Source organism: Buceros rhinoceros, unplaced genomic scaffold, assembly GCF_000710305.1.
Source record: "Buceros rhinoceros silvestris isolate BGI_N320 unplaced genomic scaffold, ASM71030v1 scaffold19579, whole genome shotgun sequence".
NCBI lineage: Eukaryota > Metazoa > Chordata > Aves > Bucerotiformes > Bucerotidae > Buceros > Buceros rhinoceros.
In genome coordinates, this window is record NW_010432335.1 from 12,575 (window position 1) to 29,118 (window position 16,544).

The window sequence follows — 16,544 nt, forward strand, 5'->3', positions numbered from 1 at the left end:
CTCACCATTCCTGGTAGTCAAGCCAGGGGTGGCCCAGGAAACCAGTAATGCCAGGTGACAAAGGAAGGCCACCCTGGCTGTCACTCCGCTCTCTGTCCTACACCACCAAGGTCTTGAATAGCTCAAGGTAACACAGTTATGGTCATCTTACCACACCAGCAACTTTCATCCCAGGATGAAACTACAGAGCCCCCTGAAGAGTTTTGCGTTAGTTTGCTAAACAGAACATTTAAAACTTCTATTTTCTTCATAAAAGCTGAAAGTCACTTTTACACTTCCACCCGATGGGGCTGCTGTTTGTTCCTTCACAGAGAAATAGAGGGAATTATTTGTCCTCCACAGGCAAGACCACAGGTCTTTTTATTCCTCTGCAAGTCCAGAAACTCACTTAATCACAGTCACCAAGGATCTTAAAATTTATCCTGCTTTCAAAGTACCTTAAGGAGCTTTAGTGAGCTTTACCTCATAGGAGTCTTTATTTGCCTTGTATTTTTCTATCTGGTACAGTTGGTTCTTGTGGCAAATATTGTCCTGGCCTTCAGTCTTCTGCAGAGAGAGAAGCACAGAAAAGCCAAGCATGTAAGATAATTAGAGAAAACTAACATTCGATTACTGCTTAATGGACCATATCCACTGTTGGCATTCAGTGGAGGTGCATCTGCTTACAGACATGGTGAATTTGGTCCACTACATTTTAAACATCATTGATGGCGAGTTGTTGTCAGATGAGAAGGTTGCTGGGGATAATTTCTCTAAGAATCAAATACACGAAGAAGAAAATTCCATATAACCCACCCTTCTGCCTGTGCAGTCACGTAGGAGCCTGAAGACCCTCAACTAGTCAATACTCCTTGTCAGACCACAGGCAGCTGTGTGGAGATGCCAAGGGAAGAGAACTTGCGGCTTGTCTTTGTGCGCTGTGCCCGTCCTAGCACTTCAGCAAGGACCATGCAAAACGTGGCCTGAGAGCTCAGCTCCCCAGGATGTACGAGGAAGGATGACATGTGGCTGCAGAGTCCTGTCCTAGAGAAAGCCGCTGGGCAAATCCGTCAGCAATGTTTCTCACTCCCAAGCCATATTTGGGCCAGGAAGGTCAGCAGGAGATTAGGAGACTTTATATTCATGTTATTTCACACATAAAACTTTCAGCTAAGTTTTCACTTATAAGCTAAATAAAATTTAACAGTTGTTAGGCTTCCTCTTGATTTTCTGCATCAAATTACATTGTGCTATTGATATTTCAAGCAGCAGAATTACCTCAACATACGGACACAGTACACCACAAGTCACAAGCAAGGCTCTGCATGGCAACAGTTTACTTTCTACAGAGTAACTGCCTAGCCGGAGGGGATCTCCTATGGAAACAAGGACTTGTGAGTCATAAAGCCTATCAGCAATTATCTCTGCAACCTGGGGAATTCTTATCTGAAATAATGTTATTAGTTTCCAAGGAATACTTCCCCTTCATGGTTACTGCTACAAAATTAGGAAAAAAAAAAAAAAAACAACAAACAACTTGGGTAAAGCCTTGAGATCAAATGCCAGCAAGCAGGGAAACTTTTAGCACTTTTTTTACTCTCCTCACCCCCTCGTCCAAAGAACTGTCATCAAGCACTACTTACCCTAAGGCTTGCCAAGTAGCGCTCCAGCTTCTTATTCAGCAGAAAGTAGATGGCAAGCGTGTGACTTGCCCTGTTTGAGAGTACAGTGTTGATGACGTCGCTGTTCTTGTAGCCAAGCTTCTCAGTCATATGGAGCAACACGCTTTGGCTGAGGTCATCAATGTGAATCCTGCACGGAGAGACAGACAGAGCACACTATTCATACCATCATCCCAGTGAGAGAGCCTTGCCAGCCATGGGGGATGTGGCAGAGTATAAAGAAGCGGTCTGAAAGGCTCAGCATGGGAGTTTTTAGTTGTGTCCTCCCATGAGCAAGCACGAAAAGGGCAGATGATTTGGGAACTGTGAGCACCAAGGGAAGTCATGATAGCTGAACAAACAGCACCCTCCTGTCCTTCCTTGATGGAAAATAGCACCGTGATGCTCAGGATGCTGCTGTTTGTTACCCTACATCTCACCAGTGAAGACCATCAAGAACATCCAGCTGGTTTTGAAGAAAAGAGGTAAAATCCAACTCAGGTAGTGACACCTGGCTTTCTAAAAGGACCCTTCCCTTGTAATCAAACACCACTGCATTCAGCTTCATGCCTTAGCTGCTGCACGATATCCAAGCACTAAGCACCTGAGGAATTTCATGCTGGAGAAAGGGGATGTACAGGAAGGGTTATCATGGGAGCTCTCAAAATGGTAAAACTGTTGTTATACTCATGTCAGTTAAAAGCACAAGACATGTTTATGTATGTGCTCTTCAGCAAAGTCTAAAGCAGACTCAGCCAAGGTGAGAAATGGAGTACAGCAGTCTTGGGGACATGGCAAAGCATCTTCTCCGTCTAAGTTAAAACCTAATTTTCCAAAGAACTCTGCTATTTGGACCTCTAAATGTGCTGGCCAGCTTCCCAGATGTACTCATCCACCATTCCCATCCACCTCCAAAGAAATGCTGGGTTTCATTTGGTTTCTAAAGGATATCCTAAGCTCCTAATATCAAGCTTAATATCTGGCTAAGGCAATTTTGGGGAGCTCAGGTTGTGTGCTGTCCCACTGTCCTGTGCACCTCTGATGCAAGAAATACCCAGACAGTGGTCTGGGTCTGATGTAGAAGACTTAGACCACACGAAAAACACAACCTGCAAAATTTCAAATAACTCTATTCCTTTATTCAGCATGTTTATTAACATTCGTTCTGCAGCTAAGGAATGCTTGGGGTTGCTTTTTTTTTTTTTAAGTTCAAAAGCAAAGCTTATCTTGGCCATTGCATGTTAAAGCATCTGGACAGCAAAAGAAATTCAAGCAATTTCTACTTGAAGTGCTCAGCAAAATAGGAAATTTTTGCTTGCCTTCAGGGAATTTCTTCAATAAAAGCAAGCTTATAAAAAGCCTGTGAGCATATTCTCCTGAAAATACAGTTTCTGCCATTCTTCCACCTTATCACCATGCTCTCCCCTTTCCTACCATGTTCCTGTCTTGCAAACAACCCCAAAACGGTGTAAGAGCTCTACAAGAACATAATACAACTTCTTGCTTGTGTTGATTAAGAGAGGAAGTGATTCTTTGCAAATTCAGTAGTGGACTTTTCAGAACTATTTCAGCACATCTTACCCACATCTGCACACTAAGAAAAACTTGGAAGAAACTCTGTTGAAGCTGTAGTGGTACTTCCTGAGACAAGCTCAAATGGAGGCAGGCCATGTCTTTAAGTGTTTCAAACTTTATAGAGTATCTTCCCTATAAGGCTCCAGTACGACAACGTCTAGGTAGGTCAAGCTTGGGGCATCAACTAAAAAAACTAAAGAAATAATATTAAAAAAAAGAAATTAGAGAAAAATTCTGTGGCTTTTATCCTTCATGTAAAATCTGCGTTCACACAGAAGAAGTATTAACTTTTCTTTTGTTTTCAGACCAAATGATGAAAAAAGCGGATGGGAGGTGGAGGGATGGGGGAGAGAGAGAGGGAAGCTGGGTTTTTTCCTAATAGCAAAGCATAACTTTCCACATTGATGTTCCCTTTAAAAGTGCTTATAATAGGAAAGGATAATTATCCTCACCATATACACCTATATGCACGAGCAAATATATGTCCTTTATAGATCGGCACTGAATTGTCTTCTGTTCTTCCATTTGATTTGTCTTAGGATGGAATGATTAATGGGCATGAAATAAAAAGCATAAATAAAGAGCATTACGCAGCTATTCTACTTAACAGAGGCCAGTCTCTTCTGTAAGTCACCTACCCAACCGCACTAATGAGCCAACTCTAGAAGGGATGTTTCCACCACAGCCTGACTAAACTCTGACGGCTGCAAGCTAGGAATTAAATAACAGAGGCATGGAAATGTACCTACAAATATGAAGGGGTGTGTGTGTGTGTGAAAGCACATTCAAGCCTTATTTCTGTCTTTTTTCCTCTTTTCCGCAGATACGACACATTCAGCAAGGGAATTAAATTACCCATACAGCTCTCAAGTTACACTTACATTCACTTAACTGGTGTCACATTTAGTAGATTGATTAGACTCATTATGACAGTGATTTCATTAGCTGAAAGATTCATTCTGTTTACACTGGTTTTCCTTTTCTTTACCATACAACGTTCATATGTATCATACTTCGGTACAGTCCATTGCACCACAGAAACTCAGATTTCCTTTTCCTGGTTGGTCATTGTTTATATGTGGGTCAGCACACTATGCAAATTAGCTCAACTGCCTTTAATTTTGGGGCAGTAATGTCAAGGGAATGGGTCTGCCCATTCTTACTCCTTGTTAAACAATTGTTCTTAGGGGCCGTAGTTAATTCTGTTCACGTAGGCCTGGGGATTGCAGGCAGCTGGCCTCACATTTGCCCTCCCCGTTTCAGTGGGTGGCTCTAGTGATGCCTGGAGGCACCCAAGCTGCTCAACATTTATCCATATTTTAAGAGTGGGGGATCTGCTATTCTCCTCAGGTCAAAGGATGGTACAGTCACAGTGATTCTCCACAATGCAGTGCTTGAAGGTTAAGACACTACCTCTGCATGGGGAATGTTTGCTGGTAAACTAGGGCACCTTCATGTCCTGTCAACGCAGAGGGAAAAGGCAGGTGACTCAGGTAGAAGCCCGGACCATGCAGGCCGTGGCCCATGAGCCAGCCAACAGCAATATCAAAGGGAAAAATTTCCAAAAATTCCTAAAGGCTGTCCCAAGGTTCAGGACTCAAACCGATTTCCTGTGCCTAAGTCTCAGCATGATCCAGCAGCGGCAGCGCTCGTCACCTTACTGCTTCAGCAGTAAGAGAGGGGTGCTGCAAGTGCTTCTTAGCCCCACAGGGGTTGGACCCATGGCTCTGAAACACACCCTGTTCATCTGACAGTGGTGGAGCAGAAGGGAAAACCAGGGGGAGGCACTCTTACCAGCAAAGCTGTGACCTGGGCTGAATGCTCAAGGCTGGCTGTGTGCACGGCTTGAGCACGCCTATGGGATCAAGTCCTTCAGGGCACCGACACAAAGAGATGGCCTGGTGAACACCACATCATTTTTGGGTAGAGGACAGTGGTTCAGATGTTCAGACAAAAGTAAGTTGTCATGTCCCTAAGAACACACTACATCTGGTATCTGGCAACTGAGTAAACTGTGGGGGGGAAGTTAGGACCTTTACTTAGGGACTTTTTGGAGGTTAGGACAGAAATTTTGGGGCAGTATAAAATTTAAAGCATCACAATTAGGCTTTAAGTTGCTGTCTTTACCTCAGTGTTATTTAAGATCTTGGCCTGCAAGCTTGTAACTCTTGCAGTGAATCCTCGGCAGGTACTAGATGGTATATGAGACACAGCTGGAGGGCTTTGATATCTGATCAAATATAGACATCTATTTCTAAGCGAGTTGCCTGAGGCTCCATTTACATTCACTGGAGAGGAACTCAGATCTCTTGGGTACAAAGTCATCCTACTGCAGAACCAAAAAGAAATCAGACGAATCATTCTGTAGAAAGTGCCCTTGCTTCTCTACATTGACGGTAACAAGAGCCCCGGCTGGTTGGCTCATGTGTCAACACTACACCACAGATGTTTAAAATCAAGCAAGATTATTTCTAACCAAAGTGGACCAGAAGTACTTTTCTTTCTTTTTCTTTTTCCCTAGATGGATGTTTGACCGACCATGAGGTTTGTTCATATGTACCACAAATAGGCATAGCCCCTACTGGAAAAGCAGCTTGGCTTTCACTGACAAACAAGATCAGAACTAACTGTCACACATACCCATGCCAAGGTCTGGAGCCAATTAATCATACGATCTGGACCCCAGACCATCCTGCAAATAATGCATCGTATGCCAGCTTCTAATTTAAGGTATTTGTTTTGACCATTTCAAGCAACACATATTCAATGGCCAATCCTAACAGCTTTTAGGATGGAGCCACAAAAGCAATCCCAGAACATGCACAGGAATGTTGTCACATGAATGGAACGGAAACAAAAGAGTTGTTCATGTTTCAGCGTATATGCTACATACACACCCCGGCAGGCTTTCTCCACCCTTTCACACAGTACCTGTTTGGATATGTGACATTAGGTGGTGCTCTTCCAGGGTAATTCTCGTTAAGCCATCGATTGGCAAGTGCCTGCTGGATGTTTGGTCTCTTCGCAGGATCTGGCTCTAGTAGAGATCGCAGAAAGTTTACGGCCGCTGGAAGAAAGCAAGAAAAAAACCAATAGCTATGTCACCTGGTTTATGATTTAACACAGTAATTGAGGTACTACAGGTGTGTAGCCTGACCAAGAGTATCCTAAAAAAGGAAGTTTTCCTTATGATATGCTCTAATGCCCTTGAGAAAAAGGAAAAACCGATAAGGGATTAGTAAGTAAAATAAACAGTGATTTATAGTCACGATGATTTACAGAGTCATAAAGGAGAGGAGAAAAAGTGCCTTTTGTTTCAGAGCCTGTTTGAAGTTTCCAAGCAGGTTAGCCAAAATTTAATTTTTGTATGAGGGCAAGAGGCTGGAGTCAAGTCAGAGGCAAATCACTCCATCTGTGTTTAAAGTAGAAGGAGAGGGACTGGGGGTGAGTGGAGGGAAGGGATGCACAGCTGGAAGGGAAGGCGTGGAGAACTGGGCTCCCTTCGATATTATAAGGACAAGTTCTCTGCTGACTTCCATCCAGCCTACAATCAGTTGCAGGGGGTTTTAGCCAAATTAAAAGAGTAGAGTAAAATTAACGGGTCTTGTTCTGTTTTCAGAATGTGAACCTTCAACTTGCAATGATATTCTACCATCCCTTGGGAGTTTCTTGCAGAAACCCTCAAAAGTACTTTCCCGATATTTTTAAGCCATGTGCTTCTTAACATAGTTAGGACCAATGAAATCAAGTGATTTGCCTAAAGACTCTCAAGAACTGCCTGAGAGACTAGGTCTGGTCTTTATTCCTCAAATCATCAGAGCTAGATACGGTTTATCGGCTATAAGATAGTAAAGAGTTAACATGTCCTCTACAATTCCCTGCACAAAAGATAAAGATACCGATTTCTGGGAAAACCAAGAGCAGAATGATTTTGTAGAGGAGATGCAGTCAAGTGAGGTGATGCAAAATGAGTTCCAAATGAAGTCAATGTAAAGCAAGAGGCAGAAGTGATGGCTGCAGCACGGTCTTCTCCAGGTCAGACGGAGAGGACCCTGTGGGCTTTCTTCCACCTCCTTCCACAGCGGAGTTGTGGTTCTCCTCTGTTTGCTCCTCCTACGCTCTCCTGAGCATGTCATGCCTACTCACCTCTGTACTAGCACAGGCACCCTGAGCAACGCTAGCACAGGACCACTGTGGCACGGGATGGTGTCCTCTGCGATGTGTCTTCTGGGTAAGCTGCAGTATAGCCTTGACAACACAGCTACTTCAGCTCCGTGCAGGCAAACCAAACCCCTTAAAGGCTTGTGATACAAAGCAGATCAAACTGGATGTGCTAACGCCTCAGCGCTAGAAAATGTGAAATTATGAGCCAGTCTTCCCACTCGGCTTTACAGGCATTTGGTCTCACCACCGCCGCATACTCACTCAGCGCCATGCCATCCACTACTCCAAAGCAGAGCAGCCACATGTCTTCTCCACCAGCAATACAGAGAAACCCTTGTGAATCCCTGTTCCCACAAGCACTTTAAGGACAATAATACACCCGCCAGTGAGGCCATGAAACCCTCATCTGAAAAGTGCATGAACATTAAGCCAGGCACAGCAGTGCTGCCCTTCACAGGTTCTCCTTTATAAGACTGCTGCCCTCCTCCGTGTTTGCCTGACTGTCCTCCCGAGCGTTTATGTCCGCAAGCCCACCCGTATCACCCCACCCGCCGTACGGGACAGGATGGCTGGGCTGATGCGCCAGGGCAGGGCAACGGATGCAGAAGAGAGGGTTTCTCCTCAAATAAACAAGGCTTAGATGTGATAGGTGCCACCTCCTAACTGCTTGTGTAACCTTGGCATTCAACAAACTGCAAAAATCAAGTATCAGCTGGGGAGGGCCCTGAGAGGCTCCCCGTTTCACCACCGCCTACCGCCAAGAAGCTTGCGTGTGGAAGAGAGAGTTAGGATTGTGTATTTGCTGGTTCAGCTAGGCATTGGCTGTTTTTTCTAAACTCTCTCTTCACGAATTGCTGGTTTATGTGAGATACTTTACTTGAGTCTTTCCCCACATTTTTGTTATTTTCCTTCAACAGCAATACTGAGGAAGCAGCAGAAAAATGTTCATAAACCTGATGGGAGCTGATGCTAAGGCTACTCTCCACATGCCCCAAGTGCTTGCCTGTCTCAGGTCGAGAAACCCCCATTATGGCCAACAACAAACCCCTTGTTCTTCCATATCATCTCCTCTCTCTCCAGTACTTCTCCCACCTCTGTTGGAAACTGTGTGCATCCCCTGGGTTCAGAGCAAAACAACCTGTCTCCAAATCAACACCCTCCCCCTCAATTACCAGTGCCCTCAGTCCCCAAATCAGCTTAAAAATCTTAAAAATCTTCCTTGAAAATCTTAAATTTTTTTCCCCCTTGGCAAAAGGCAGACTAACTAAATGAAGCTTGTGAAGAACCACAGAAATGAACAGATCCAGACCAGGAGAAACTAATTCTGGAGAGAAGATGTCCCCTGGACAACAGAGAGGAGATGAGTAAGAGCACCTTGGCTGATTTGAGCTGTCAGATTGTACGAGGAGGAGAGAAGCCTTTTCCAGTTAGCGGCGTGTCTGCGAGACAGCAAAAATTAGTCCCCCAGGGAGCAAGCACGATGCTGCCCAACCAGCGTCGGGACCTCCTGCATGTGAAGCCATTTTTCCTGCTGCACCAAATAGGCCAGCAAACAAAGGGCGCTGTGAACCACCCCGCCAGGAGCTCATTATGTGAGGCCTCATTTATGACAACCTTGAGGACAGTGCTAATCTGATTAGCCGGTGACCTGCACTCAGTAGAATTTTGTTCCCATGGTGTAATTTTGAGGAAAACTTTTCTCTTTTGACAAATGAGAGACCAGCATCATGAGAAACTACACTTCGCTCTTAACTTCCTTGAGCGTACCAAGCTCAGGGGCAAACAGAAACATAGCGCGCTTCAGGTGGCGATTACAAGACCTCTGCTGTCTTCGTGTTCTTTGTTGTGTTTGAACCCAGCTTAGCGTCTTGTCCACTCTGTGAGGCTGTGCGTGGTTATAATTAGGTATACAGCTACTGCTTGCAAAACCGGTGGAGAAAATGCAGTGAGGCCATCTCACAAAACATGAGCGAGCTCCACTTAATAAAGTCCTTCCTCCAAACTAGGCATGGATAGACCGTGACTTTTCTTCTCATTTCCGTTTCTTTGTTCCAATGAAGACCACGAGCACACAGAAGCGATAAAGAAGGGGAAAAAAAGGAATATGTGCAACCAGCTTCCTGAGCAACTGAACTCTGCTCACCTAAAATCAATAATCAGCTGTGTGTTTAAGGAGCTTAATGAAAAATGGTTTCCTAAACGGAAAATCAAACACAAACACCAAATTTTCCCCGTTGCTACACAGTTGCTTTGGGTGCTCATGTCACCCAATATTTTAACTAACGCAAATAAAATACACTCCTGCTTAGTGATAAGACTGGCTACTTTTACAATGGGGCTGTGTGTTCAGTAACGGTTAAATATTGAAGGACAACATACTGAACAAGCAAAACAGACTCCTGAGAAACAATCTCTACTCTGCATGTGAATTTATGGAAAAAGAAAATCCGATTAAAGAAAAAGATCCATAAACCTAAGAAGTTAACAAACACTACAATTCACAGAGCAGAGGAGCAGAGCTTCTCCCTACCGACCCAGAGCCTAACCATGGCAAGAACAAATGTCATCTTAAATCACAGTTCGCCATGTCAGTGAGCACGGGAGGCTGCTGACTTAAATCAAGAACTGATGCGCACCTTTGTTCACAGTGAGTAAAGGTTAACACGTTTAAACATACTCCATTAATTTGTCATCATCTCTGAAAGTTCAAGCTGATATAATTCTCAGAGCATACACAACCTACCATTTTCACTGGGGACCACAGTGTCAGCGAGCTACAAATGCTACAGAGGTGCATTTGCAAGAAAATTTTATCTCCATTAAAAATGGTAGGAAGAATGAAAGAGTAAAATGAAGCCTGTCAGAGTAATGTCGTCTTTTTCCCTCTCAAGGTCTGGTCTTCTACAGGCCTTTAGTGGGTGATTCGGCCTTTAATACATGAGTTATCCCAGTGAAGTCTGCGAAATCTCCCGCTTAAAGACAATTGAAAAAAACCAATGATGGGGAAAACAGTCCATTGGTTCAAAGATGCTACACAGCCATCATTGTAACTGCTCTTTATTGGTTAAAGCCTCACTCTGGGAGGTAAATTTGATATATTTTTTGCCAAACTTGGAAAATGTTTAGTATGACATGCAAGTCTCTGAATTCAAGAGTACCTTTGCAACTGATGCAACTGATGCGGGATTTGGCATCTAGATCGCTACGGTGTGAAGCAGCCATTTCATTTACCCAGTGGGGCTTTAGAGTGTGTGCTACAACATTGAAATAGCCATTTTGTGCAACTGAATCCTAACAGGAAGTCTCCAGAATGGAAATACCAAACACTCTTAATTGCGTCGAATAGACAGCAAGACTTGCAGCACCCCAGCTCACTTGCAAACCTCCCACTTTACAACATGCCAGCAACACGAACCGTTGGCAGGAAAAACGTACTTCATACAGATGCTGAGTGAACAAGGAACACCATAGTCGCCTTGATCCATGGGTAACCTGTGTGAGAAAACCCTTAACTACCTACTTCTTCCATATGCAGGGAAATTTGTACTTGGAGAATTTATCTTGTGACGCACCTTCCAAGGGCTTTTTCTTATACCCCGTAATAAGGTTGCCATCCTTAATGCATTGAGTGAAAATGTATGCTCTGCTACCATTTTTCTATTTGCAATCTTTTAATTTTATTGAACGTTCCATGTAAATAGGCCGCAAGATAAGGAGAACAGAAGCTCTCCATGAACAACAAATTTAGCATACAAAAATAAACCCCAACTACAAAACAGGGTTTGTTCAAATGTTAATAACAGTATTGCTACAAGCTGAAAAATTATTCTGTTGCTTAGTGACATGGCTTTGAAGCAGGAATTAGTATTTCTAATACTAATACATCAACAATTTTGCATTCTGTGAACACACAGAGGTTATCACAGGTCTTTGTCCCAAAATAACGTTCTGAGTGCATGCCATACTACTCCATAACAAACGTGAGGAGGCAGCTTATCACTCAACCCTAGTCATGTAATGCCCAGGTAACTGTTATTCCAAAACAATGTGTTCACGCATCCATACTCTATGCTAAAATCATCTGATTGGGCAAACCTGGCCAACCACCCTGCAAAAGCAACTTCACAAAATTTCACAATTTGTCCTCTCAAATTCAGCACAACTTGACACTTCTCCACCTTACATACAGAAGTCGAAGCAAAACGAGTTATACTACAGCAACTCTCGCAAATCTTTTGGAGGCTAAAATGAAAAAAAAAAAGAATATCTTTCACAATTAGCGTGCCATGTCAGTACCATGACACAATCCAGAATTCAGCACAATGGGTTGGACTGACTGGATCTCAACAGGTCCCAGCACATGCCCTTGATTACCTGTAGAGAGCTGGGTGGGAAAAGGGTTCATTTCTTTGTCCACCATTTTCTGGTATAAAGCTCTCAAGCTGAACGGTTCCACAGTGAAAGGTAATGTTCCAGTCAACATCGCGTACATGTTCACCCCACTAAAAGAAAACATGACGAAAAAGAAATCAAAATGATCAGGAACAAGGGAAAACTTAGGCTTAGGTTTTAGTGACTGTTCATCATCATTAATGTCTGACAGCTATTAAAAAGGACCAAAAAACCCCTCTCTCTTCTGATGCACACAACAATTTGGGCAAGAATTCCCAGAGGTTTGCTCATGGAGGGTCACACAGTGTGTAGGATGCAAGCTGAGAGCCACAGAACCAAGTCTAGCTCTTAGGCTAAATGCCACGCCACAATTAAGTCTCTCCTCAGACTGCATAAACATGCTGCTTTTGGAGGCCTTGTCCTGTCGCTGCCCTGGGTGTGGAACGGGACACCTGCACCAGCAGGGACATCACAGGTCCCAGTTCAGTGCCCAACGGTAACCTCCACAGCCTCTGGTGCAGCCCAAAGATCAGGTCTGAACAATTACATTTTTCAGAGCAGAAAACTTGTTACTTGTTCTGCCCAGCAAAGTCAGCAGTGAAAAGTGGGTTGGGCACTTCTTGTTCCTCTTAAAAGGGCTTTGAATTCAATTTGAGTGGAATTCCCGCCTTCTGGGCATTTGTTTTCCCAGTCTGCTGGATACATGTATGTGAACAGAAAGAGACTAAACCGATGTGCTACCATGAACTGTGATCACAGACACCATTTGTTCAGCTATGAGGAAGCACAGGAGTTAGAGATGTTCTCCTTTTTGTAATTAAAAAAAAAAAAAAGAGTGGGACATTATTACTGGGGAAGTTTAAACAGTTTACAAGAATGACTGTGCTGTTTGCTTGTGTTCCTCAGGACTGGTACTCTCAACCTTGATGCAGACAACTGCTGGAGTGAGAAATTCAGTGGCCATTCAGTGATGGAGCTGCAGGTCTCCTCAGAGGACAGACTGCAATTTGGGCTTCAGTAGAGAAAGTCCTAAAGAGCCTTGAGGAAAAACAGGGTACCCACTGGATCAAATGAGAGATCAATTTGACCCTAGTCTCATATATAAACTATGGCAAATCTTCCTTAGCGCTACCAGTACTTACACGGTACTTTACATTTTCCAAGCATTCCAAATAATTCACCTTGGGAATTGTCATGATTCTGTTATTTCATTGAAATTTATTCAAATGTGATTATGACCACTTGATGAGGGAAAATCTATTCATCCTAAAACTCAACTGACTTGAGCTAATTCCTCTCCGGGACTGACAAGGATAACTGACACCATGTCCATGGCCAACAGGAGGGTAGTGGGAGTTGCACGGTCTAAAACAGTACTGCAGGCAAAGTCGTTGACTCCAAAACATCCTCCTGGCTTCCTGTACCTCTGGCACCGGGGACTTCTGGCTGTTCCTTTGCCTGAACACTGGTAAGCTCACAAAGGCTCACAAGTTTTCTGGCCATTTTTACTTCCCCTTTAACGACCATGCTTTCAAAGCGATGACCTGACTCAATTTCACATTACTTGTCGGCCTCGACTGTAGATAGTGCATGGAGCCCACGTGAATGCTTGGGGATCTTTTGGGGAAAACCAAAAAAAGCTGTTGGTCCTCTTGTGCCAGAGCCATGTCTTCTACTGTGTTTGAACATCACTGATCAAACAGTTGTGCTTTACTGCCATCTCTCCATGCTGTATATTCCAGTGTTCTATATACAGGTACATAAAGATTTATTTCAATACAAGACATCTGCACAATTTAGTCCACGGTGTCATACTAATTATACATATTTTCTTGCTCAGAGTAGCCCAATACATGAATAACATTTCTCATTTAAGCAGTGGGTAACGATGACAGTAATACAATTATAAACTAGAGAAGTAACTCACATGGACCACACGTCTATTTTGGGCCCGTATTTTTTCCTTGCCAGAAGTTCAGGGGCTGCATATGCTGGGCTCCCACACTGGGTGCTGAACGGATCAGAATAACCCAAGATGCCTGCACAGTTGCTCAATCCAAAGTCTGAAAAGCACAGAGACAGAGTTATGAAAGACACAGATACAATAAAACCATGCTAGAACACAAGGAGAAAAAAGCACATTTCCCCCCCAAAAGCTAAGCAATGAACTACATAAGAAAAAAATTATCCACATGCAAAAATTCTATGTAAGCTTTTTCTCTGAGGTGCTAAATAGCCAGAGATTGCCAGAGACAAACTCTGAGAATATGCACAATTATCAATTTCATACACAAAGCAACTACATTTCACTGGAAACTGGGTGGCAGCTACAGGAGCTGAGCTTGTCCCGGGCACTACAAGATGTTCCTGGGGCAGAAGCCACCTCGGGTTGTCACGGATTCCATACTGCTGCATACGGTACGTAGAGGCCAAGTTTTTTAAGTGGGATTTCTTCAACATTTTCCTCCACATTGAGTAAATGAGACATCAGATGGAAGGCAGGGAGGGTTGCTTTCGGGGACTACTGTGGCAATGCACAGACGCACAGGGTTGCAGAGCCAGCATTTCAGGTCTGAAATAACGCAGGAAGATCTTAGGAGTATGAAGGGGAATGAGCTGATCTGGCTCCCCACTCCCTGACTTCTGCCTTGAATTACTCTATTTCTGGCCCCTGGGTATATCTGACGCTCTTTTGCTGGCAATAATAACAAGGGACTGGCAAAGGGTGGCACCATGAGCTGGTTGGAGATGAGAGGGAGCCTCTCTGCACCGAAGGAGGCTGCAGTTTCCAAAATGCTCTCAGCCAACCCAAGCCCCAGCTGGCGCCGAGAAGGGTGTTCCCACAATCTCCCTCATCTGCTCCAGTGCTGGTATGACTGCAGGCTGAGCTGGGTTTAAGAAAGGGTCTTAAAAATTAAACCACTAGGCAAGGAAAGAGAAGCAGACAGAGACGCACCAGTGACAGAAGTGGCCGGGGGCAATGTGCAAGCCTGGCCTGTCTGGTGGCTTGCCCATGCTTGGCTTGGGAGTAAGCAACTACGAAACCACAGCCGGGGAGACAACTTGGGAAGGTGAAGAGAGCTTGCAAGGGGTCTTGAAAGTGAAGTCAAACAACTTGACATGATAAGGGGAAGAAGTAAGACAAGCTTGCAAGGAGAAGGATGACATGGGCAAAGCTGACAGGCTGGGAGAACAGCCTTTGCTGGAGGGCAACATATCAAGCAGCAGAGGATCTAGAGAGGTCACAATCAAAGATGTTTGCACTTATTAATAACTCGCTGCTGATGACAACTGCAAACACTGCTATTAAGAACACCGCCATGTTTTTTTAATCAATCTTCTTAAAATTTCCCAGAATCCATCTGTGTTTAAAATGAAAACTGGCATACACATAAATGAGGCAGTCAGGAGCAGCAGACCACTGAGCCGCTTCCTATAGGCTTGTGTCTTGCATCCACAAGCTTCATAAACCAGCAGCTGCCTGGACGTGCTATCCACCTCTTCGGCTGGGCTAAAAGCACCACATATTGCAGGTAACTGCTGAGCCCGTGCAACGCTGTCTCTCCACCGAGTCATTCGTTGGGGTCTCGCTCCCTTATCTGCCTACTTACTTGCCTAAGACTTGAAGGAATGATCTGTCCTTTACTGTTTACCTCATGTTAAATTTGGCTGAAATCAGACAGGAGTTACTCAACGTATTAGAAGTGTCCTGACAGGGTAGTCACATAAGCCTTGTTCCCTTACAAAACCAGGTGAAAAAATAATAAAGCTTACCAAAAAATGCCATTATAAAGATAACTATGTGAGCTGGAGGGCCCAAACGATTGCACGGGGCTTTCCACTCAACTAGCTGCACCTCTGAGAGCAAGACAAGCACAAGAGCGACAAGAATCACCATATCTAACATCTAAAGAGGCTCAAAGGGGCTTTGCTGGAGAACATTGTCAAAACTGAAGGGACAATCAAGACTATTTCCTTGCCTCTGACGGAAAACAATCGTCTCTGGACACTGCTTAATCACTTCTGCTAGATACGTATTATCCCTGGGGCTTACACAAATACTTGTGAGGCCTCATTTACTTAATTAACATATTTATTTGCTGTGCTCCAAGATGAGTTATGTCAACTGTAAGATACTTTTTAAACCTCCTAGAAATAATACCTCCACAATATTTTTCATGGTTTTTACCCTACTGTGTAAATTGCTCCAAATTACTTGACTGTAATATAATGTTTTACAATCAAAGTATATAAGGATTATATTCTGAGATGGTGTAGATCAGAATCTCTTTATCATTATCAATGGATGTATACTCTAGTGGAGGTTTTCATTAACTTATTTGCTTAAACTATAAGCACCTTTTTCACTTTTTTTAGCTCATTCATTTAATCTAGGCTTAATTTTTTCTAGTGCCTTTTGAAATGCAGAATGAGGGCAAACGCATATTTGGGACAGGGACTTTATTGCAGCAAAACCAGGAATATTTTTATTAGCACTGTGGCAGCACATCATGATCGCGGTGTGATTTTTATTAAGGACGCACTGCTGATTTTGATAGGAACAATATTACCACCAGCATTTGATAATTTCACTGCCATTCCTGCCTGTCTTCTTGGGCTTCCTTTCAACAAGCTGAGCTAATTACAGAATTCACATCAAAGGCTGCACTTGGTTTACCAAAATAAATATTATGAGTATCACGTTACACTACTACTCTTTAACATCAAGCTATGGCTACATGGCTATCTCTGAAGCTGCGACCGTTGGAACAG

At 43.7% G+C, this 16,544-nt stretch overlaps 1 protein-coding gene across 1 annotated transcript in view; it reads right to left on the bottom strand.

The window, feature by feature from the left end:
- Positions 1-16,544, bottom strand: part of HUNK (hormonally up-regulated Neu-associated kinase) — a 38,171-nt gene that overhangs the window by 7,510 nt on the left and 14,117 nt on the right. Inside the window, exons 4-8 of the mRNA XM_010143750.1 lie at positions 13,699-13,834; positions 11,754-11,881; positions 6,147-6,282; positions 1,623-1,791; positions 463-546 (exon numbers count right to left, since the gene is read on the bottom strand). Coding sequence (XP_010142052.1) covers positions 463-546; positions 1,623-1,791; positions 6,147-6,282; positions 11,754-11,881; positions 13,699-13,834 — 653 coding nt within the window. The remainder of the gene's footprint in view (positions 1-462; positions 547-1,622; positions 1,792-6,146; positions 6,283-11,753; positions 11,882-13,698; positions 13,835-16,544) is intronic.